This window comes from Erythrolamprus reginae, chromosome Z (genome assembly GCF_031021105.1).
Source record: "Erythrolamprus reginae isolate rEryReg1 chromosome Z, rEryReg1.hap1, whole genome shotgun sequence".
Taxonomy (NCBI): domain Eukaryota; kingdom Metazoa; phylum Chordata; class Lepidosauria; order Squamata; family Dipsadidae; genus Erythrolamprus; species Erythrolamprus reginae.
This window is the reverse complement of record NC_091963.1, coordinates 114,215,134-114,240,615: the sequence shown is the minus strand read 5'-3', so window position 1 is coordinate 114,240,615 and position 25,482 is coordinate 114,215,134. Positions and strand designations below refer to the sequence as shown.

At 42.4% G+C, this 25,482-nt stretch overlaps 1 protein-coding gene across 2 annotated transcripts in view; it reads left to right on the top strand.

The window, feature by feature from the left end:
- The window catches only part of ZNF652 (zinc finger protein 652), a 56,416-nt gene extending 31,775 nt beyond the window's left edge, over window positions 1-24,641 (top strand). For both annotated transcript variants that reach the window (XM_070767490.1, XM_070767489.1), the window contains exons 5-6: window positions 20,402-20,546; window positions 21,983-24,641. In XM_070767490.1, the coding sequence (XP_070623591.1) occupies window positions 20,402-20,546; window positions 21,983-22,503 (666 nt within the window). In that variant the 3' untranslated portion in view covers window positions 22,504-24,641. The remainder of the gene's footprint in view (window positions 1-20,401; window positions 20,547-21,982) is intronic.
- Window positions 24,642-25,482: the final 841 nt, after the last annotated feature.

The following is a 25,482-nucleotide window of genomic DNA, read 5'->3' as shown; positions in this document are numbered from 1 at the left end:
GATATTGTTGTGCTGCATTGCAGCCAGATGAAGATTTATTGGGTAGTGGAAGACACGGTGGAAATCAGTTTAGATCACTGTCAGATATATGAAGTAAACCAGGTTAGGAAACTGACTCCACTGAAAAACTAGAACTATATTTATTGGGATATGTTATAGCAGGGGTCGACAAAGTTGTTCAGAATCTAGGAGCCAGCCAAAAAATTTAGGAGCCAGAATTTTTTTTAAGCAAACTTGGTTTTTTGCCGAGTCTCCACCTGACATCGCTTTCACCCCCTCCCCACCGGCGCAGGCCTGGCTCCGCCGAGCCGGCTCTGCTGTACTCCCGTCGGGATCCGAGGGGAGACCGTTAGTCAGAAACCGAAACAGAGAAGAAGGAAAGGGAGACCGGGCCGGGGACGCGGGGGAGGGGGGAGGAGGGGTTACTGGTCGGAAGTCACCGCGCACGCGGCCGGAGGAGGAATGAACAAAACCTCACGCCGGGAGGGGAGGGGCTTCCGCTTCTCTCCGAAGGCGGGTGAGCGGCCAAGATCGGAGCGTCTGTGTGCGGTGGGGGGGAGTGAAGGGGTTCGAGTAGGAGGCGGAATGGAGGCAAGGGGGGGAGGGAGAGACGCACGCAAGCGCAGGGGACGCTGGGAAAGCAGCTCGCTCCGAGGTTGATGGGCGGAGCTACGGAAGCCAAGATGTACCATTTCTGGGCGTAAACACAAGGCGGGAAAAATATACTGTATACACATACAGCAGTGTTTCCCAACCTTTTTGGAGCCGCGGCACATTTTTCATATTTTCAAAATCCTGGGGAACATGGGGGGGGGCGCTAAAAAAAGTTTGGACAAAAAAAATCTCTCTTCCTCCCTTTCGCTCTATTTCTCTCTCCCTCCCTCTTTCTCTCTCTTCCTTCCTTCCTCTCTTTCTGTCTCCTCCTTCCTCTCTCATCTCTTTCCTTCCTCTCCCTCCCTTTCTCTCTTTCCTTTCTCTCCCTTTCTGTCTATCCTTTCTATCTCTCACCCCTTCTCCCTCTTTCATTCCCTTTCTCTCCCTCCCTTTCTCTCTCATTCCTTTCTCTCCCTCTTTCCTTCCTATCTCTCTTTCTTTTTCTCCCTCCTTCATATCTTCTTTCTCTCCCCCTTCCTCCCTCTTTCCTTTCTCCCCCTCCCTTTCTCTTCCTTTTTCTCTATCCTTTCTACTTCTTACTCTTTCTTTCTCTCCCTCCTTCATTCAATTTTCTCTCCCTCCCTTTCTCTCCCTTTCTCTCTCTTTCCTTTCTCTCCCTCCCTTTCTCTTCCTTTTTCTCTATCCTTTCTACTTCTTACTCTTTCTTTCTCTCCCTCCTTCATTCAATTTTCTCTCCCCCCCTTCCTCCCTCTTTCCTTTCTCTCCCTCCCTTTCTCTTCCTTTTTCTCTATCCTTTCTACTTCTTATTCTTTCTTTCTTTCTCTCCCTCCTTCATTCAATTTTCTCTCCCGCCTCCCTCCCTCTTTCCTTTCTCCCCCTCTTTCTCTTCCTTTATCTCTATCCTTTCTACTTCTTACTCTTTCTTTCTCTCCCTCCTGCATTCAATTTTCTCTCCCCCCCTTCCTCCCTCTTTCCTTTCTCCCCCTCCCTTTCTCTTCCTTTTTCTCTATCCTTTCTGCTTCTTACTCTTTCTTTCTCTCCCTCCTTCATTCAATTTTCTCTCCCTCCCTTACTCTCTCTTTCCTTTCTCTCCCTCCCTTGTTCTCCCCTGGGGCTGCCTGTGCCTGCCCTGCACCACCCAACACGGACGGACAGCCCCCGGTCGTCGGTTCGTCGCCCCCCACCCCCCCACGGAGGGAGATCAGGCTGGCGAGGGCGGTAGAACTACGTCACCAGCCACTGGAGGGAGATCGGGCTGGCGGGGGCGGCGAATCCACCTCCCCAGCCGCGCGGAGGGAAATCCGGTAGGCGGGCGGGTGGCCGCGGCTCCCTGCGCGCCCCTGGAAAAGCGTACAGGGAACGGTGCCCGGGGCCGCTTTAGCCGCCCCCCGCTCCCCCCGCCATCTCCCCGCGACTGCCTGTGCCGCTGCAGCCGCGCCCCCCCCCCCCCCCCGCTCCCACCGCCAGTGCCCTCCCGCCGGGCCCCAAAGGACACTTGCCGATGACGACAGGGAACCTTCAGCTGGGCGGGCGCTGCCGTGCCGGTGCCTCCGACCTCCCGGTTCCTGCTCGATGCCGCGGTTTCTGGCACTCTCCTGCTGGGCCCCAAAGAAGGAAGGCGGGAAAAAGGCGCGAAGAATGGAGCTCTCCTTCCTGCCTGCCTTCTTTGGGACCCAGCAGGAGAGCGCCAGAAACCGCGGCATCGGGCAGGAGCGGAGAGGTCAGAGGCACCGCAGCGCCCTGCCCAGGCGGCACACCGGTTGGGAAACGCTGACATACAGTACAGCAGGCAACATTTTCTAGGCGCCAGACAACATTTTCTAGGCGCCACTGGCGACCAGGCGCCTGGGTTTGTCGAACCTTGTGTTATAGTAACAGAATCCTAAAGGTTTGAACGGACCTTAGTGCTCTCTGAACTTGCTTGTTTTCTTTCAGACCTTTCATTACCTAAACTAGGTAACATCATCAGTGCTAGTAAAAGTGCAATTTTTTGTCAGTTTATATTCTAGTGGCTTTTTTACAAATTCTTTGTTTGGGTTCAACCAAAGAATTTCTAAGGCCACCCCCACGAGCACTGACAGGGCAAGCCACTGGAATATAAACAACAAGCAAGCTCAGAGAGCACCAAGGACTCCTCATTTCAGCCCTCAGCTACCAATATTCTCCTTTATTTGTCTGCCAATGTTTTTACTTCTTTCCATCTTACCCTCTGTGAATCAGGAGAGAAATATTACTTTGTAATATTCCTAGCATCACTGTTCCGATTCTCAAAACCAAGAAACAGAAATAAAAGGTTTGATTAATCGCTTTTAATTCTGGCAGACGGGGAAACATCAGCACATAGCATCCAAAACAAAGGCAGCAATAACTGTTTATTTATTTAACCATAGCCCCTGCATGTGCCTACCCCACCCACATGGCTGTTGTACTAATCTAGAGGCCTGAGAGGCCTGGAATCTTTTTGTTGGGCTTAGTTCTTCTGCTGCCAGCTTGGTCTCCAGCTGCTTGTCCAGCTGCTTCTTCATTGTCAACCTCCTACGCTGTGAATCTACTGTTTTTCATTATTCCTATATGCCTTCCCCCTCAAATGGCAACTCCGAGATAGTTCACCGGAGGCTCACCATTTTGAGGGTGGACATCTAGGCTCTCTGGATTCATCATTTACTTCTGCATGTACTCTCCTTTTACTGGCTTCTGGATGATTTCTCCAACATCATGTCCATGCTCCTTATAGCTACTTCCAAGGACAAGAGCCTTGGTATTTGGTACCAATCTTGATAGATTCTTATGCTGTACCGCAAGATCTGGTAATGAAAATTCAAATGCCCTGGTTTTTAACTGTTGCTACTTAATGGATAACACTAGTTTATAATAAAACTCTCCTCCTTGAAAGCTTAATTGTGGATGAAAAGGCTAGATGGTTTTTCAATTACGAAAACCTAGCTGGCTACCAAGGGTATCCCAGGGTTAAAGTAGTGGTGTAGTCATTGTCATCTGAAAAGTCTGATGGCTTTCAGGTGCACTGTTCTGTTGTACCCAGTTACGAATTTCTGCTTCCTGCAAGTTGGACAGTAGGGATTAGAGGGAATTGTATTTATGCTCCTATTGGAATTCATAGCTGGGTTGGCAATATAATTCCAGGAACCTATGTGGACTTTAATGTGCTGATTTCAGATGCAGGCTCGGGGGCTATTGAAGTGGCTACCAAATACCTCTATGCCAAAACACAGACCAAAAAGTGTCACATATTGAGCCTTATATTGATCTTGCCATGGATAGATAATTTCCACTTTGTCTTTGATATTTTGGGGGCTGTAATCCACCACAGAGAGGTAGGGATAATTTGATCAGTCTGCCCTAAGCTAGCTGGGTTTCAGAAGGGGCTTAGGGTCATTAGTCACCATTTGCAATATAAGAACAATTGTGTCCTTAAATCAGATCACACCTAAGCAGGCTTTCTATACCATAGAGAATTCTCTAATTTTCAGAGGAATTCAGGTGTAATGAAATGACAGAACATTGATGGAAAAAAGCAAAGAATGCAGGTAATCCTTGATTTATGACCACAATTGTTTTTGTATCAGGAAGCAACTGAGGCTAGGAAAAATTTCATCCAGTACCCAAACAATGACCATAAGCTCCCCTCAGGCTAATAAGCTCTCTCCATTGTTCTTTTCTCTCTATACCAATGACTGCATCTCAGGGGAACCCTTTGTTCTGAAATACTGTATGTGGACTATTCAACAGTCATTGGTCTCATTGGAGACAGTGATGAGTCTGCTTATAGACAGGAGGTTGAAGAGCTGTCCCTGTAGTGAGCCATAATAATCTGGAGCTGAATACACTTAAAAGTGTAGAGATGAGAATTAATTTTTGGAGGAGGCCTTCTGTTTTACCACCTCACCATATTGAATAGCACTGTATCAGCAGTAGAGTCCTTCAGATTTGGGAATTTTATGATCCCCCAGGGCTTGAAATGGACACTTAACATGAGAATCATCATTATAAAGACACAGTGAAGAATGTTCTTCCTGCACCAAGTCAGAAAGTTCAGACTGTCACAGGAGCTCTTGATACCGTTTTACAGAGGAATTATTGTCTCTTTTATGTGGTTCTATAACTATTTCATTTGGTATAGATTCCAATGACTAGCTAAAATTATAGAAAGAATAACTGCAACCAGCCTGCCTTCCATGGAAGACCTGTATATTATATGGGTCAGAAGAAGGACCCTAGACCCTCATATCCTGTATATAAACTCTTTGAATTCTTCCACTCCAGACAGCCTACAGGGAATTGCATGCCAAAAGAACTAGTTTTCCCTCTTGCCATCACACTGCTGAACACCATTCTCACAGTGCTGTGTAATGTCTATGTATATTTATCCATGTAATATCGATGTAGCATTATTCTTTATCCTTCTTATTAGCCGTCTAAGTCCCTCCTTTGATGATGATGATGATTCTGTTGCTTTGCATGTACACTGAGAATTTCCGTACTGGAAACAAATTCCTTGTGTATCTAATCACAGTTAGCCAAATAAAGTATTCAATTTCAATTGACCTTAACATTTCCATTGTTAAGCAAAACAGTTGTTATTGAGTTTTGCCCCATTTTACAACCTTTTCTCCATACTATAGGAGCGGGTCCAGCAGTCACGTGGGTTGCTCGCTGTCCAATCCGCATAAAACCGAGCTGTCTTTAAAAAGACTGCTGGATCCGCCCCTTCCCCAGAATTCGCTCGGTCCTCCTACCGGCAGGATGTGTGGTGGCTCAGCTCCTCTCGAAACAAACACCTTCCCTTCTTCTACCAAAATTCAGCAAAAAAAAGATAATTAGTCCTTTCCTCGACCTTGAACCAATTCAGCTTCCAGCCAGCCCTCTTGGGCTCGTCTCCGAGCGGAGAAGCAGCGATAAGGCTTCCAGTTAATTGCGTAATTGCCGTGCCTTATCGTTTCAGTTGGCCATATTTCTTCTGCTAAATCTACCTGGCTGGGAGGTTTTTTATTACTTGGCTATATTTATTTTTCACCTCCTGCGGAGTAGGACGCTTTACAAGGGCACTTGTTCTGTCCCCCAGACTTAGTTTTAAACTATTGAGTTTTCTTGATGCGAAGGCCCTCAGTGTCCAGTAACACAGGCACCAACGGCCCGCCCACGCACAGGCCATCTGGCACCATAAAGTCTGCTGTGTGGCCCAGACTAGGCTGTGAGAGTCTCAGGCTTTTACTCCCGTGCTAGGCCTCTCAACCAGTGTGCTTTGGTTGCTTAATCATTGAGGCCTAGCCCTTCTGGTCTCACTGGCACGAAGTCTGGATTGATCCAGGCTTGTCTTTGAGGGCAGATGCTCCTGGGCCTAGGCTCAGCCTATTGCTTCTTCCAAATTTTTGGCTCCAGACCTTGTCCCTGTAAATTGTTCAGGCCATGGCTTCTGCTATTCCCAAGAGAGGCACTTCTTCCAGAAACAATCAGGACCCCAGGCCTACTGGTGATGAGATTCAAACCATCCCCCAGGTCTCGTCCTCCTCTTTCACAGCTCCTCCAGTGGCTAGGCCCACCAGAGCTGAAAAGAGAAGAGATAAAGCACTCCAAAAAATTCATGAACAATCAGCTAAACACTTAAGAGTGCAGGCCCAAGTGCATGTTAGTTCACCTGAACCCCCAGACTCCTTTGAGCTGCCTTCCTCAGGTGTACCTGTCTTGTCTCTGGATGACCCAAACCTAACTTATGGGTCTTAGGTTTAGAGATACCAGACCATTTGAATTAGGGCCATTCAGAACCTGAATCTTCCAGGGCCAACAGGGTTCCCTCTAAGTTTTCTGCTTCTATTACTAACCTTCCTCCTGAACTGCAATCTATGTTTTCTACCTTATATCAAGCCATTGATGCCAAATTCAAGGCCATCAATGCGCAGCCCCATCCTCGTAGTCAAACCCGCATTAAGATCCCCGACTTCCTTCTCAGCCTACAGAGTTTATCTCCATTCCCCCCAAACATTTCATTTAGTGCCCTTCTCCTAGATCCCCTTCCTCCCATCTCCGAATGGAGGAAGCGATCCATCATCTCCTCTCCATTAGGGCTATTCAGCCAGTTCCTTCCTCGCAAAGAGGACTTGGTTTCTATTCCATCATCTTTATGGTCCCTAAGACCTCTGGAGGATGGAGATCCATTCTGGATCTTAAAAGATTAAACCAGTATATCAAATACAGAAAGTTTAAGATGCATTCCTCTATCCTGGCATCTATTCACTCTGGGGACTTCATGTCCTCCTTAGACCTTACGGAGGCCTATCTCCACATTCCCATTTTAAAAGGCCACAGACAATTTCTCCGCTTTCCCTTTCAGGGCAAACACTCTCAGTACAGGGCCATGCCCTTCGGTCTGTCCTCAGCCCCTTGAGTCTTTACTAAGCTCCTGGGCGCCCTGGCAGGTCATATCCGGGCTACCCTCATTCATATTTTGTGCTATTTGGATGACATTTTAGTTCATGGTCCCTCCAAAGAGGGCACCCGTACAGATCTTCAGTTATCCATGTCTCTCCTACAGGAGCATGGTTTCTCCATTAACTTTTTAAAAAATCAGTTTCATCCTTCCACCTCCCTTCAGCACCTCGGGGCAGTCATAGATTCCAACCTATCTCAGGTTTCTTTTCTCCTGAAAGGAAGATTAGTATCAAAGAGCTTATCATTCAAGTCAGATCCCAAAGAAAGGTCTCCATTTCCACGCTATCTTCCCTACTAGAAAAGATGGTGTCCTGTATTGGTATCATTCCCTGGGCACGCCTCCATGCTAGGGAACTTCAGTGGCTTTTATTGCCATTCCAGAGATCAGGAACCAGCAACTCAGCACGCTCCATTCTGATCCCTTCCATCGTCCTGAGATCCCTCTCGTGGTGGACTTCCTCTGCTTTGGGCAAAGGATCCCTTTTCAGGATTCCAAACCAGTTTACCACCACCACGGATGCCAGTATCCTGGTCTGGGGAGCCCATGCTCCGGGCCTGATAGCCCAAGGCATGTGGTCAATTGGCTGGAACTGAGAGCAGTGTCGTTAGCCCTCAAGACGTTCAAACCACAAATTCTCAACCGACATGTCCTAATCCTAACAGATAATATGGCTACGAAGAGCCACATCTGCAGACAAGGAGGCAATCAGTCCAAGGCCCTGATGCAGGAAGCTCTGAAGCTGGGCTTTTGGGCAGAGAGACACTTGCACTCTCTGTCGGCCAACCACATATCGGGAATCCTCAATGTGCAGGCGGACTGGCTCTCCTGATCGATGCTGGATCCAGGGGAGTGGAGTCTCAATCCAGACTTATTCCAGCAGATCTGCCTCAGATTCGGTCACCCATCGCTAGACCTGTTCGCGACCAACGCTCAGCTCCCTCGGTTCTGTTCCAGATTCCCATCCCCGGGAGCAGAAGCAACCAACGCATTCAGAACCCCTTGTCCTCCAGGCCTCCTATACGCCTTCCCACCAATTCCAATCCTCCCAGACGTGATCCACAAGATCCTCCTCAAGCAGGCCCAGGTAATACTGATAGCCCCTCACTGGCCTCGATGACCTTGGTTCGCGGACCTCCAGCGGCTATCTGTCCAGGCCCCCTGGCGACTCCCCACTTTGGAAGATATGTTGCAGCAGGGGGTCTCTCACCATCCAGATGCGGAATGGTTCCACCTCACCCCTTGGCTCTTATCCAGTGCGACCTAGACCTTCGAGGTTATGATCCAGACACCGTGGAAGTGATCCTAAAGTCTAGAAGAATATCTACCAACAGGATCTACGACCATACCTGGTCCAAATTTCACCAGTGGTGTTCCCAGGAAGGCCTCTCTCCCTTGTGTAGTCCCACTCACAGAATCGTTTCCTTTCTCATGAAAGGCTTCCACCTAGGTCTCTCAGCCAACACTATCTGGCGACACCTAGCAGCCTTATCCTCAGTCCTGGCAGAACCCCAAAGACAACCGCTTCGTAGTTTCCCTGAAATACAAAAACTGTTAAGAGGCATCTCGAACCTCAGGCCTCCCACTGTTCACAGATATCCATCCTGGGACTTACCTGGAGTTCTACATTCTCTTACCCAAACTCCATACGAACCGCTAAATTCTGCCTCCTTCAGACGCCTGTCTACAAGGTAGCATTCCTGGTGGCAATCACCTCCGGCAGATGCATTTCTGAGCTGGCGGCGCTCTCTATTTGCCAGGATTTATGCCAATTTCATCCGGACAAAGTAGTCCTTCGATTGGACCCCACCTTTCTACCAAAGGTCAGCTCCATGTTTCACAGATCCCAGGACATTGTAATGCCTTCTTTCGGCTTTAACCAAAACCACCATCTCTCTGTCAGATGGCACACTTTGGACCTTACTAGAGCTCTGCAAATTTATCTCCAACGTGCTAGGACCTTTCATAGGTCAGAAGCCCTATTCGTAGCTTTCCACCCCTGGTCTCTGGGGTCCAAAGTCTCATGCACTGTATTAGGCCATTGGATTCGAGGGACAATCTCCAAAGCTTACGAGTCACCATCCCTCAATGTCCCACAAGGCATCACGGCACATTCTACAAGAAGTGCAGCCACATCAGCAGCCTGGGCAACTCAAGCACCTTTGGAGGAAGTTATCAAGGCGGCCACATGGGCCTCTCCCAATTCTTTTATAAGGCACTATAAAATTGACTCTTACGCTTCAGCGGATGCTGCCTTCGGCAGGAGAGCCCTCCAATCCATTATCTCTCATGATAGCCAACTAATCCCTCCCTAGGGACACATCTGTTGGGTATGTCCCACGTGATTGCTGGATCCACTCCTCCAGCAGAGAGAATAGGCGTTGATTTCTTACCTGAATGCCTCTTCTTGTACGCTAAGCGGGTACAGCAGTCACTTCCCTCCCTATGTCTTTCTGACTATGCTTGTGCCTTTATTCCTTCCTTTATTATCTATGAGAGTAGAGCACTATTCAAGCTACCACTTTTCGAGCCTAAGTCTACGGATTCACGAATTCTGGGGAAGGGGCAGATCTAGCAAGACGGGCTCGGTCCTATGTGGATTGGACAGCGAGCAACCCGCATGACTGCTGTACCCGCTTAGCATACGAGAAGAGGCATTCAGGTAAGCAATCAACGCCTATTTGCCACAATTGTTAAGTGAATTACTGCAGTTGTTAAGTTAATAGCATGGTTTTTAAATGAGTCTGGCTTCCCCATTGACTTTGCTTGTCAGAAGATCACAGAAGATCACAGAAGATGAATCACATGACACACACACATACCCTGCCCAGGACATGACAGTTGCCATAAATACGTCCAATTGCCAAGGGTCTGAATTTTGATCATGTGACAATGGGAATGTTGCAACAGTCGTAAGTGTGAAGAACAGTTATAAGTCACTTTTTTCAGTGCGGTTGTAACCTCAGACGGTCACCAAATAAATGGCTGTAAGTTGAGAACTACCTGTAAATCTGATCAAAAATGGGTAAGAGCCTTTTTTTTTTTTTTGAAAATTATCTTGTAATGATAAGGGTGGTAGAATGTGATATTATTTGCCCTTATTTCAGGCCAGCAGCCTGTTTACATGGTCCTAGTCCCTCTTGATTGAATCAGGGAAATATTTGCAGAAAGGTATCCAGGAAATGCTTTTTTCACTTCTTGATTGAATTAATTCTAATGCAATCTACATATGAGCTGCAACTTATTTAGAAGGCACAGGCAGTTTTGTGTGTTTATGATAAGTTGCACTGGCCCCCAGTTGTGGAATGACTTGCTTCTGATTATTTTTGCTTGCCTGTAGACAAGGACGTCATGGCTCTGGCTAAGGCACTGAGCTTGTCAATCGAAAAGTTGGCAGTTCATCCAATCAAATCCCTAGTGCTGTGTAACAGGTTGAGCTCCCGTTATTTGTCCCATTTTCTGCATGTAAAAAGTGCAAATAGAAAAATAGGAACCACCTTTGATGGGAAAGTAACAGCGTTCCTTGAGTCTTTGACATTTAGTCATGCCAGCCACATGACCACGGAGATGTTTTCCAACAGTGCTGGCTCTTCAGTTTTGAAGCAGAGATTAGCACCGCTCCCTAGATTCGGGAATGGCTACCACATATATGTGAGGGGGATCTTTACTCATATAGAGATGAGTTTGAAAAAGATATTCAATAACCATTAGATAAACACCAGCTTATCTGTGAAAAAGAAGATAAAGTAGGAAGAAACTCAAGATTTGTGATACTTTGATTCTCTTGATATAAGCCGAGGGAGGGAGACAATCTATTTTAGGTTTTCAAGATTGTGTTATTATACTTCATAACAATAAAACAGTCCTTTTGGAGTTTTATTTCCTGACCTGGCCTACATAGCAGGACTGACATCAGTTTTGAAAGCCTCACTGCTTTCTAATTATGAAGTCATTATTTTTTTTAAAATGAAACTACAGTACATCAATTTTGCTCAAGCATGATAGAACAATAACAGAAAGTGGAAATAAAAATAAACCTGCAAAATATCTTCATACAGTTAATGCAGTAGTTCAGACAGGATTTGTTTGGGCAGTTCAGCAATCTGCATCCCAGCCAGTATTTCTTTGCTCTCAAAGAAATTTCTGGAGAAGTTTGAAGGAGACCAAGATTAGATTTTTTACTTTTATGACTTAATTTGAGTTGTTTATGAAATGTCAACCAACAGCATTTCCTACAAATTGTTCCAATGTTTGTTCTGAATCTTTTGAAAGATGGAACAGCCAAATAAGCTGTGTTCTTCATCGAAAGCAATGTTCGTATTACTGCATAGTTACCAGAACATCGTACACAGTTAAAGTTGCATTTGATTATTCAAGTAAGGTAGCAATAACAAATTGAGAGATCTGCAGAGAATTTGAAAGTACTGTTCCAATACTGAATGTTAATAGAAGGTGATTGGAAGACTTGAGGCATGGAGAAAATGCAAGATTTTTCACTCCTGCTCCACCCCAATGACCTTCTCAGATACCAGTGTCAAATAATTCAAATAGAAGTAATAAAGAGATGCATGTCCTCAATAGAGAATGAGATACTGAAGTTTATGCTTCTACTGTGTAACCCTAGAATACAAAGTCTAGATTTAGCATCACAAAAATAGGTACCTCTGTCAATGTGTCACCTGTGGAATTGCAGCCCATGTTATAAGCAAGTGCCCCACCTGTCCAAAAGCCTTATCTTTGGGAAAAGATAGGCTCCCCTCTCAGGAATCCACCAGGAGAGCCTTTTAGCTATTAAAAAGGGCCCAGGCAGCCAACAGAAAGACATACCTTTTATGTCAGAGAAGAAGAAAAAATCTCCAGGGATGTTCATTCCATATGTCCAAAACCTCCTGGGTGTGATCTCCTGGGTAGTGTACACTACCTCTTATTTCAGACCTACTAGACTTCCTTCAAAAGACCCATTTTCACAAAATTGGATTTGAGAGATGCATATAATTTAAGCAGAATAAAAGATTGACACGAAAATTTGCTGAGATACCAGGTATGGCAAATCTAAATACATAGGAATGTTGTTCAAATTAGTTAATTTCAGTGTGACCATCTCCACATACATGAGTGAAATGTCTAATGTCTCGGGTAAGTATGCCTTAGTATGTTTAGTGACATATTTATTTTAAGAAAATACATCTTTGCGTGGATTTAACATTTAAAAGATTTAAAAGACTTTGCAAATGTAGCTTTTTTAAAGTTGTAAAAATGTGTGTTTTATTTCCCCCAGCTGGATTACTTGAGTTGCCAGTTCTCTACAGAACAAATAAAAAGAGACCCAGTACACTTCATATTATCATGGCAGCCACCTAGAAATATGAAAGACATTCCAAATGTTTTCTGGACTTTGAATTTTTTTTTTGTAGAAAATTCATCCTTAGCTTTGTAGAAGGCAAAAGACTTTTGCCACAATTCCTAAAGAAAAGACCTAAATTAAATTGGTATAGCAGTAGTTTAGGGTTTGAGTGTTATCGTTATTAGCCACTGCTTATCCAGAACTTTCCTCTCTTGGAGCGTAAGCACATACATTCATGTGGCAATAGCCGCTTCTCGTTCTGCTCCTTTCTCCTCCTTCATTGAGGAGGAGGGAATTTATTTATTATTTAGATTTGAATTTCCTATCATTTCCACTCTAATTCATATTGCTTCTCACAGGTGAGAAAAATTAACATTTCAATGAAGTATTGTTTGCAATAAAATAGTTTTCTATTGGAGCACCTTCAAAATGTCAAATTTCTCATTTCATTGGATCAGGTGGTCACAATTTTTTCCTATTTCAGTTTTTATATCATCTTTATTCCCTGTTTATAGAACAGCACAGCACATGTGTTATCACAAAAAAATGATTTTCTATGCTCAGCTGTGCCTTCTGTAGTTCTGAGGCCAAGCAACCTTGGTTTTCCTTAGAGACTAGACCATCCTGGAAGATTGGATATAGAAAGGCAGGCTACAGATTGATTGGATTAGAGTTCAAGAGCAACAGGATGCATGTGTTGTGGTCAAATGGCTCGCCTCCAGAGAGACTTTTACACGGATTCTTTACATTTCTGTAAAGAAATTATTATAGACGACTGTTTCTCAATAGTGAAGCAAACATGTTCTCTTTAGGAAAAGATATTACAAGTCTACTGTAAAAATAGAACTGCTGGACATGGAGGGAGTACTTAAATTATGTTTGGCTATTCTGATCTTTAATATCAAAGCTAAGAGCAAATGGCAAGGACTAGTTAGTTAGTTTTAGTTTAGTTTATTAGATTTGTATGCCGCCCCTCTCCGAAGACTCGTGGCAGCTCACAACTTAACAGTGATACAATACATTACAAATCCAATAGTAGAAAATTTAATCAATTTAAAAAACATTAATAACAGTAAAATCCCTAACTATACAATCATACACATTCAACCTAATCCATTCAACCTAATCCATCATACAGTAAGGCATCATACAGTAAGACTATGTATTTATCCATTCTTATTTGTCACTGGGCCAAGATTGCTTCTGAAAAATCAGTCATTCACCACCACCCCCTTTTGTCGAGCCGATACAGAAGTTGGGGGTGGGAACCATCAGCTCGCCACACCAACATTAGAAGGCCTGACACCTTTATTTTATTTATTTTTTTGGAATTTTTGGAAGGTTTTGTTTCAGTGGGTTTTATTAACATATTTTAAATGTGCTTTTATTGTGTGCTGGCAAACAGAAAATGAGTACTAAATAAATGTATTCTGGATGCAGGAGGATACATTTGAAATATCTGATTCACTGGAAGGGCTACCAGGAATCTGAAAGTTTATGGGAAAGAATAGTAGAACTCCATGCCCTATCTTGTATACCATTTTATTTGAGATCCCTGTACAGACCCGATCCTGTGAGCTCTTATCAGAATCAATGTGCAGTGAATTTAAGAATGAAGAATTCTATACTCACCACTATGATAGACTCCATCCAGTACAGGCCACCATGGAACAAGAATGGTGGGGGGACTCTCCAATACTTTATAACTTGTCTAGCAACCTTGAGGGCCTCCTGAGCATGGGGCGGGTATGAATCTCTATTTGCCCATATTTTCTTTGCTCTTAGAGGGGATACTGGGCTTGACAGGGAAAGTTGTGCTGAGCAGCAATGTGAAACTCATGTCATCACTGCAGCATCACGTGATTATATTGTGCCTTTCCTCCCTTTGCTAAAACATGGGCCTGGCAAGTGTGTGATGCATCTGGGCCACAGGCCGCAAATTTGATATCCTTGGTGTAGAGGAATATAAAGATGGTCTTAATACTCAGCAATTGTAAACTAAGTCTCAAAATAGAAGAGGCATTGAGTAAGAAATTCAGGATTGTCATACCTGGATTTTCTTGGTGTAAAAGAGGGACACACTATTTTTCCAGGTCCTTTTATTAGGCAGTAAAATAGAGCTAAAACGCCCTTCTAAAGTCTGTATCTTGAGGTGGCCTGTCTTCAAAGGCTCAAAATATTAAACTAGAACCATTAGGGTTCTGATTTATTAGGAAATCGTATCTTCTCTTTTGCCACCCTTTGCCCCTGAAGCACCTTTCCCCACAAGATCCAGAAAGCTTCAACTCAGTTGGCCTTTCACAAGGCATTAAAGATTTGGGGCAGAAGGTTAAAGCAGCCCTGTTGATGCATTGATTTGGTTTTATTTATGCTGATTGAAAATTGTATCATATGTAGACCCCAGGTATATGTTATATTATTACTTTGGATTAGTACTTGGAAAGTTGATTTTGTATATTACATTGCTGGTTTGCGTTTAATATTCTCTGTGCTTCTTAGAATCATTGCTGTATGATGGGCAGTTATATAAATTGTTTAAATAAGAAAGACATTATAGTTGATTGACTATAGTTGTCATTGCTGTTATATTTGTGAATCCATGAGAAGCTATTGTACAATAAATATTAACTATCAACATTGCACAGAGTGCAGTAGATAGGTTGAATAAACAGTTTCAAATATAAAGGCTTAACTATAGAATTAGAGAATGGAATAGTCAATACTGGTGTGCATAATTTTTTAAAAAAACATTTCAAGCTGTGAATAGAACAGTTCAATTCAAAAGGTGTAGACAAAATAGACAAAATTTTGTTATAATTTTGTTATAGTCAAAATTATAGTCCTGCCAAGTGTGAGACATGGGATGTAAAACTGAGATACTTAGTCATTTTTCTCATATGAATTGACATTGTCTTTTGATTATTTATGTCTAATAAATGTTTTACTAATAACTCCTTCCTTTTCCATTACTTTCACATCCTTCAGACAATTCTGTCTGTCTATCCTGTCCTGTCCTATCCATTTATTCATCCATCTATCTATCTAATCTGTCATAAATACACTTTTTAAAAACTTTTAAAAGCACAATTTTCATTTGCTTATCTTTTTGAGGAGATTTCATATTAATCAGTCAGATACTGCCAAGGAGGGGGCTTTTTTCTCCCCAGTTCAACTAAAAAAAAATCCTAGCAACGATAAAGAGTGGAATAATTTGACTTGGTATATGATACTTGTCAGTGTGGATTGACCACCAGGCATGGTTGACTGGCTGTAAATATCAACATTTAGAACTTGCACAATCACAATGCTTTCAAATAATAACAAATATTTAAACTTCAATAAAGGAACACGAGCAATCTTTTCTAATGTCCAAACTAGTTGGTAGTGATTTTTTTAATTAACTACCTACCCCACTCCCTCCTCAACAAAACAGCTGAAAAATACTACATTTATTTCTAAGAATATTCAAAATGACTACTACAAACTTGAATTGGTTGGAATTTGGATTAAATCAAAATAAAGTACTACTCTTCTCCTGTGCACTGCTAAGGAGAGTCCAAGTATGGGATGAATTTTGATCAGTTGCCAAGTGACTGTGTTATTTTTAGGTTGAAGCACTTCCTCTCTGCTGCACTGGCTATGACGAGTCAGTTTTCAAACTCAGTTGGCAAAGAAGGGACATGCTTAAAGTTTTTCAATAACAACTTGAGCAATGACTGAGATTTTTGTCCTACTTGGACTTTCCTTTATTTGAACAGTACATTATTGGAAAAGAGGTAATTTCTTGCTGCTATTGGTGTGCAGGTTCATCGGTACACTGACGAGAACTGCCATCACCAAACTGCTGGGCAGCTGGAGTCACTGCCCCCCGGGGCTCTACTCTTTGAGCGAAGTAAATGCAGGCAGTAAGGTTTATTCACAGCATCTGGCTTATCGTCCTGAGTGCCATTGAAACACAGGTTGGTCTTCGTTTCTTCTTGGCAGGGTGCAGGCTCAAATTTTGACTGGGAGGGTTGCCTTTTGCCTGTGTGATTGGCAGTGGCCTCAGTGTCTACCTGTTGCCAGGCAGATTTCTTCAAAGCTGGGGAGTGGCAGTGGCCATTTTGTTTCGCCATTAGCCATGTTTTTGTCTCCCTGTATGCTGGTGATCATTTTGGAAAGGCACAACCAAACCACAAGCCTACCAATCCCCATTTTGCTGGCGTTCTTTGCCACACAGCTGTTTGGATTGCCTTTCCTTCTTCCCCGCTATCTCTATAGGTGGCTTGGGTGAGTGTTTGTCCTGGATATGAGTGGTTGGATTAATTACCTTCCCACCCGGTCATTTTTATTGGAGTCACTCAGGGCAATACTCCTGGCAGCCCTTGGAGACTTAGTGTTCTAAGTCAGATTTCCTCCACCTGGCCCTTCTCTTTGCCTCACCCTTGGCTGGAAAGAAAGACAAAAGGCAGGAGGCATCCACTTCCAGTGGTCCCAGAAAGGCCACCTTTAAAAGCCAGACTTCCTCCAAGGATAGGGCTGAAAAGGCCTCAAAGGGCACTAAGAAGCGGGCAGCAGCAGCCAAAGGATGCAGAAGACGACTTCATGCCTTGGAAAAACAATTTGCTAAGGCCCAACAGTAAGCAGTGTCCCTTTCACTGGCACCTGAGCAGGTACCTCAGCTGATTTCACAGGCTTCTCCACCTTCCCAATTGCTGCCTCCTCCAGTCCAGGGGACTCCTCTGATGGCCATGGTTCTCTCAACCTGTAAATACAGGTACTGCATCTGAACGGAACTTGTCTCCAATTGTATCCTAGATCATGGAACAGGGGTACTCCTCCTTACCAACTGCCTCTGTAAGCCTTGCCCTGGGCCCCTTAACCCTGGAGATGCCTTCCACTACTATGTTTACACCTATCACAGCAGGCCTCTGTTTGGGGAAGATACCTGGCAACACCTTTCAGCAGATATCCAAGATATGATTGCAAATACCTGCTCACAGGGCATTGCAGTCGCGCTTCAGCAGCAATCACCCTGCACAGTCAACCCTGCCCCATTGCAGGAGATCTGGTCCCATATGGAGGAGGTTTATTCTCACCATTCTTCCAGCATCAGCGAGGTTTCCCTTCAAGGTGAGAGCAGTATTGTGGACAAGGAATTCTCCAATGACAAACATGTGATTCCTGACCAACCGGTATTCATAGGCCTGTTTAAACCGGCACTTTTTAAAACGCTTCTCCACAAGGCCAAATTTACAGCCAACCTTGGCCTGTCTTCAAGATCATCTGACCCTTCAGTGGGTATTGACCCAGCTGCCAGCTTGTTCTCGGAATCTAAACAAAAAACAGAGACCATTCCATCTTCCAAAATATTCATTGACACTATCAAGCATGCATTGGATCATCCTTCTGCCGCCTCTGGTCTATCTTTGTCCAAACGCAAATTCTACAGCTTTGGACAAGAAGTGGAAGAGCTGTTGCAATTTTTGTTGCCAACCTGGTATCCTCAACTGTGTTCCCCTCTAATGTGTCGGAAGGCCTTAGCCTGATGACCATAAGGCCAAGTCTGTGTTGTGTAAGGCCCACCAAGTGGCCATTTGGTCCTTTCAGGAAGCTACAGCTGCATAATTCTTCATTAGAACTTTAATTATGCAGCTAAGGGAGATGCAATCTAGATTGAGGCTGGAGGATTCCCGTGTAATTTCGGATGCTATTTGGAACGCTGATATCCCATCTGAAACAGGATTTAAATAAATTGTTGCCTCCGGCAGAGTTCTCCACGGATGAGATTCTTAACTCTGCAAAATTTGCATGGCAGCTCTACCAGCGAGTGTCACCTCTCACCGTCACCCTTAGGTGAGCAATTGGCAGGATAACAGACCTAAATGGTGAGCAATTGGCAGGATAACAGATAACAGACCTAAATGGTGAGCAATTGGCAGGATAACAGATAACAGACCTAAATTGTGCCAAGCGGCAGCTCCCTTTAAAACAAATAATTATTTGGCAAGTCCCTTGACTCTATCTTAGTAGAGGATAGAGACAAATGAAAGGTTCTGCCCAGAGTAAATAAGTAAGCTGACCATCATGCTGCCCCTTATTATCGAAAGCAGCCTTTTTGTCCAGATTCTTCCTTTGGAAATCCCCAGTTCTAAAGATCATATTTTCAAGGGGCTGACAAACCCCAGGACAGATCTGCCACCAGGGACAGGGGCAGGCAGGTTTCCCAAACCAGATGCCCCTCTGGGGATCCGAAAATAAGGCTTTTCATCGACCCAACACAAAGTTCAATACCATTGGGGGCAGTCCTCACTTCCCACTTCAGTCCACTCCTACTTCAGTCCAATCCCACTGCAACATTTTGTTGCCCAATGGGAAATCACAACCATGGACTCTTTGGCTCTCCACACCGTCAAATTCTGCCTCACCATCATGGCCCTCGAGCCACTTCATCAGGTGTCTCACTCCATCCAATGCCACAAAAGGGCACAGATGGATGCTGAGATCCACCACCTACTCAAAAGTTTGGCCATAGAGAAGGTCCCGTCCCCCCCGACAGGAGGGACTAGGAGTCTATTCTATACTTTTCCTAGTTCCCAAGAGTTCAGGGTCGGGGTTGAGAGCCATGCTGAATCTGATGCAGTTCAATGTGTATGTAGTGTACAAGCACTTAAAGCTGCAGCCCCTCAGGTCCATCTTGGGATGTATTAGGCAACAAGATTGGCTCACATCTATCGACCTCAAGGAGTCCTACCTCCATGTGCCAAAACATCCGTCATACACGAAATTCCTAAGGTTTTGCTTTGGGGAGGGGGATTCATTTCCAATATCGAGCTCTTCCCTTTGGCTGTCATCACCAAGCTTCTCGATGTAGTGGCGGTGCATCTGTAGGCGCGTCCATTGCATCTACAATGCTATTTCGATGATCTTATCATACAATATTCATCACCCCATTATGCACACAAGGACCTCTTGTTCACAGTTCGGAACTTCCAAGTGCACAGCTTCTCAGTGAACTTTTCAAAGAATCACCTCACTCCCACCACCTCGCTCCTCCATCTCAGCCCTGTCATCAATACTGAGACTTGCGAGGTCTTCCTGTTGCCGGACCGTCACAGCCACACCAGTTTCTCTGGTGGCACTGGTCCATCAGCAATGCTCGGCCGCCGTTTCTCCGCTTTCACAGTTCTATGCACATTTGTGTTAAAACTTCCAAATCAAAATAATTCTAACAGCTTAAATCTTGGTTATCCAGTCAGTCAAAGAAGTGAGACAAAACAAACTTTACTCAAGCCACTTTCTATTTTGCCTTTTATCTTTTCTTTCCATGCATACCTATTCATTTGCTTCTAACACAGTAATGCAATAAAATCTGTATACTATCAAAGCTCTTGTGTCACTAACCTTTAATTTGGCAAAACAGTGCATAATAGTGAAACATCTTGGACTCAATATCCCAATTGGACTACCTTATGAAATCTGTCCAAAATCAGTACCCATGTTTTCCTGATTCCCATGGAATTGATTTTTGGCAAATTTTATAAAATATTCTGATATTAAAATTATGTAGTCAGTTCTTGATGTTTAGCAGTGACTATAGTTCATCATGGGCAACTTTCAAGTCACATACATCTCCAAATATCTCCCCATTTAGGAACTTCTCAAGTTATATTGGAAGCTCTTCCATTGTTGAAGGCATTGAGGAATGTAATAAAGAGGTATCTCTGAAAAAATGACTGAACAAGTCATAATTGTCTAGAATTTGCCTAAAATATTTGTTTCACTTTGAAACTATTCTCTTACCAAAACCAACTCATCCTGAATAGGATTCCATTGCATTTTTAATATTATAATTGTTAGAAGTATTCGTATGATGCAATATTAGTGTTGAAATTTTTAATGTAAAATAAAATGTCAAATATATTTATATAAACTTAGCTCTGTTCTGTTTGATATACTGCTACTGTATCATAACTTTCTTGCCTGCAAGTAGGAGACTGGTTACTCATTATGTGTTGCAGAATTGTGATGAAAGGTTCCAGTACAAGTACCAACTTCGTTCTCACATGAGCATCCATATTGGACACAAACAGTTTATGTGTCAATGGTGTGGTAAAGATTTTAATATGAAACAGTACTTCGATGAACACATGAAAACGCACACTGGTAAGGCTACATTTTGATTGTTATTTTCAGTATAACTAAACAAGAAGATTCTTGTATCATCTTAATTTCAACAGTAGAAAGCAAAAGGAGAATGAATTTAAGGGAATAAAATTGCACAGTCTCTTTGGAAGTAGAAAGCTCTTGACACAATGCATGAGAAAGTCTCAGGCCAGAAGACAGAACAGAAAATATAAAAGGGATGCAGAAAGCAATAGAAAGGCACTAGGGAGATTTAAGAAGAGGTGTTGATAGAAATATGTGAGAGTGATGTAAAAGAACCAAATGAAAATGAAGTTTTAAAAAAAGGAGTGGGAGATTAAGAAAATGAAACATTGGGGCTAGAAGTGACAGAGCATAAAAGCATGCACTGTGTCAAATTCCTGCAGATCTGGTGAAATCTGATAAATTATGAGCAAGATTACATTAAATATAGAGAACAAAAATCGGATTATAGAAGGTTGTAAGCAAAAGAATAATTGTGATTAAAGGGTTATATTCTAAGAATCCAAAGCAAGATATAAAAAATGTGGTTGAATATTTGGATAGTCATAAAATAAATAATAATGGGAGGGTTATTGATGCTGATATTTCAAATGAGATTGGAAATTGGGAAAATGGTTTAAAAGTATACAGTGGTACCTCGTCTTACAAACTTAATTCATCCTGTGACGAGGTTCGTAAGTAAAAAAGTTTGTAAGATGAAAAAATGTTTCCCATAGGAATCAATGTAAAAGCAAATAAAGCGTGCAATCCCAAAACTCACCCCTTTTGCCTTGCGCTGCTAGGAATCCCTCTCTCCGGACTTCCATTGCCAGCCAAAGTGCCCGTTCTTGCGCTGCTGGGATTTCCCTGAGGCTCCCCTCACTGGGATTCAAAGTAGCACCGGCAAAAATGAAGGGAATCCCAGTGAGGGGAGCCTCAGTGAAATCCCAGCAATGCAAGAACGGGCGCTTCGGCTGGCAACGGAAGTCCGGAGGCGGGGCATCCCAGCAGCAGTGGCTTGGGTTCGTAAGGTGAAAATAGTTCGGAAGAAAAGGCAAAAAAATCTTAAACACCGGGTTCATATCTCGAAAAACTTGTTAGAAGAGGCTTTCGTAAGACGAGATACCACTGTATTTTAAAAAAGGATGGATTGGAAGAAATTCTATAGATATCTCTATACATGTTAAAGATGAGGAAGTGAATAGTATAGCCTGTAGAACCAGAGGTTGGAAAGGAGTGAGAATTCTTGTGTATAAATCAAGTCAATGCATTGGGAGTTCTAACTTGACATATCTGAGATGAATTATGAACCCCAGCCAAAATAACCAACCATGGATGATTTTAGAAATTGTAAATCAACAATATAGATGAGTCTTTGATTTAGGAATTGCTTTAAAAAATTTTTTAATGAAAATTGAATTTGATTAAAGGTGCCATTTTATAACTTTTAACAGGAGAGAAGCCTTTTATTTGTGAAATCTGTGGCAAAAGTTTCACCAGTCGCCCAAATATGAAGAGACATCGCAGAACTCACACAGGGGAAAAGCCATATCCGTGTGATGTGTGTGGCCAGCGATTCCGTTTCTCTAATATGCTTAAGGCACACAAGGAAAAGTGCTTCCGTGTTACCAGTCCTGCTAATGTGCCTCCCTCTGCCCAGATCTCACTTGCCACAACGTCATCTGCTACCACTGTACCTTCTGTTGTGAACACACCGAATCCGCTTGCCCCTACTTCAGCAATCAATATGAATCCAGCGAGCACACTTCCTCCTCATCCAATTGGCCATCCATTTTCTCATCTGCATCTTCATTCACATCATCAACATCATCTTCCAGTCCCTGTCCCTCCAGTCCCTCATTTGCCTCCACCTCCAGCTCTATTTAAGAGTGAGCCTTTAAATCATAGGGGCCAAGGTGAGGACAGTTTTCTGCGACACCTAGCAGAAAAAAACAGTTCAGTGCAGCACCACTAACTGCTTGTCTTCTGCCTGCTATTGTCTTGATTTTAAAAATTTGGAATTGTGCTCATCCCTAAGAAAAGGTACCATTTTGGCCCCAAGTAAATTTGCATTACTCTTGGTGATCATCCAATTTAGGGGAGCCAAAAGAACAGATGCCTGATTTGGCTTGCACGTTTTACTGTTGACTTTTATAAATTTTAATAGGACTGAGAATTGTGGATTTTTTAATAATTTCATATCAGCTAATGAGGTATGCTTGCTTTTATATTCTGGATTTTCTCCTCAAATTGGGGATGAGTCTGGTTTCCTTTGTACTAATCAGAAAGACTGTGAGACTAAATCCCAGAGCATTAATGATCACTGTGTATTGTTAATTTCTTTTCTGCTCTGTATGTGTGCGAGAGAGAGTTTGTGTGGATGCGGGTGTGCTGGTTATGGGGTGAACCAGCCACGTGATTGCAGAATATGAATCATAGGAAAAACAACAATAGTAAACAGAATTTAATCTCATTTGAATAGTTCTCCTAACACACTCTTTATTTTATTATAAAAATTATTTTAGAGTTTTTGTATAGACCTATTTAGTAGCCTGTTTCTAAAATGAAATGTATTTCAAATAAGCGATGTAATTTTTTTCAGTGTAGCTGGACCTATGTTGTTACAATAGATAATTTTTATAATCATTCAAATGTGATTCTTTTAAGAAAAAAGATGCAAATAGCTTCTATAGTAAAAATTATTCTTACATCTGTACTGCTCTAAAAAGGTGCTTTGAAGTGTATAGGAAGAAGCCCAAGAAGTCTCTTGTAAAGCTGCCTCAGAAGTGGAGATAATTTCAGAACTTTATATAACTTATTTGTAAGGGGAGGGAAATTTTTACTGTGAGACATATCTTCTTTCAATGTCACTTGAGGGTGATTAGAAAAGGACATTGAACTACTGTATGCCCCAAAATTTCATTTCTGTTATACTGAAGCATGAAACATTTCAGAAAGGATTTCTCTTAGAATGAAAATTGCACATGAGGGACAGTCTCAACCAAATACGGTTTCAAACATAATATACTACCTTATCATGGTATACCTTAGCATACCTTAGAACTAGTTCATTATAGAGATGTGTATAAGGTATGAGTTAAATTGGGACCGATTTGATGCTGCTTGTTTTTTCTTAAGTTTGTTAGGTGATAAGCAAGGCAACTGCAAACTAGATGCAATTCAGTTGAATCTGAAAAATTAAACCTGAATTAGGGAAACTAGTATGAAAGCCATTGTCACATTGGCTGAAAAAAAAATGAATATCATGGAGTGATAGTGTATCTACATACACTAAAGTTGTGTGAAGGACAGATAGTACTGATTACAGAGGATAATGTCTTAGGTTTGACCATGTTCTACAGATAAATAGAAAGAAATGTTGAATGTTAAGCAAGTTGGTAATTGTGCTTTTCTCAGTCTTCAGTGGCTCTAAGTTGTGATGAATAAAACCATGGTAATTAACTTTGGATAAAGTACAGCACCATTTAAGGATCCACTTACTTCCTTGAGGAGAAGGCATAGAGATTCCTTTATGGTTGGAATCTAAATTTTTTCTAAGTTTAATTTTCATGCTCAAAGACCACCATGCTGATTCCTAGGATATTATTCTGCTTTTGAAAATTAGGCTTTAAGTCTAATTTAGAAAGGGATATTATCTTGGATGAAACAGAAAGCCCTTCTTATTGCATTCCCTTAGGCTGCTGATTGTGTTTCCGCCTTTTATTAACTTTGCATTAAGAGTAAAATAGCTGACTTTTCGGTATCTATTCATATTTGACTGAAAACTTCTTAACTCCTTTTTCTGAAGAAAAAAGTATTTTTAAAATGTTGTGATAACACTTATATGTTCCTTCTCCTTTTTTAGGCAGTAAAGTTATCTATAAAAATGAATAATATTTAACAGTTCATTATCATCTAATATGTTGATTGGTTTTATACATTCCATGTCATCTTGTAAAATTGCAGTTCTGTATAGAATGCCACAGGCCAACAATGTGGCCTTTAAAATTCACTGTTCCAAATTTAAAGGAAAAAGTCACACCTGATAAATCAATTGTAATCCAATTTGCAAAAAGCGTTTTCCCCCAATAAATTTACAGTATTTGGCTGCTATTTATGAATCGTACTACTTGAGAGGGGTGTATTTCTGTGCTTTCTATTCTAAAAGTTAACTTTATTCATGTCAGAGCTGTGTTCTACATAGAATGAGTAAAGGGAACTAGAAAAATGAATCAAGCACCATTGAAGTTTCTTCATTCTTGTGTGGATGAATTTGCATCTGTCCTATTGCAAGACTTAAGGCTTCTTTTTAGAATTAATTTGGTTTATTGAAATGTCGTCCCTGTAATCCCAATCATTAATGGGTATATAAACTAATAGAGGTCTACTCTTTTATCTTTATGCAATGCTGTTGAATACTTTTCTTCTCTTTTCAGTTTTATTTCAAAAATATTTTCAAAACACATTATAAATGTGTAACCATCAGAATCCATTTCAAATGTGTGGAACATGAGTGTGTCATTCTTGAAGTTTTTAAAGCAGCTGCCTATTTTCCTAGGAACTGAACAACTTTGTGAAATTAAGTTGAAAACATTGCACAGCCCAAGTGCAAAAATTATTCAGTCAATATATAAAGTACCCTTTATTCAGGGGTGGGTTCCACTTACCTTCGCTACCAGTTCACATCACGATGTTTCACACGCATCCCCTTGTGCAATTCTGTTTCTGCACATGCTCAGTAACTATAATCAACCCGAAATACAACTGAGGACCTGATCAGCTGTGCTTCAGGCGAAGGAATAAAGGTAAGTATAAACCAGACAAGGGGGCCCTTTTTCAAGCAGCAACAAAGGAAAAAACTTTCAAACAGTAAAAAATTCGGAAAAAATTCCCCCAAAAAGATGGCGGCTCCCACAGACCAGCAGCAACCAAACCGGATCCATGACACCATCGT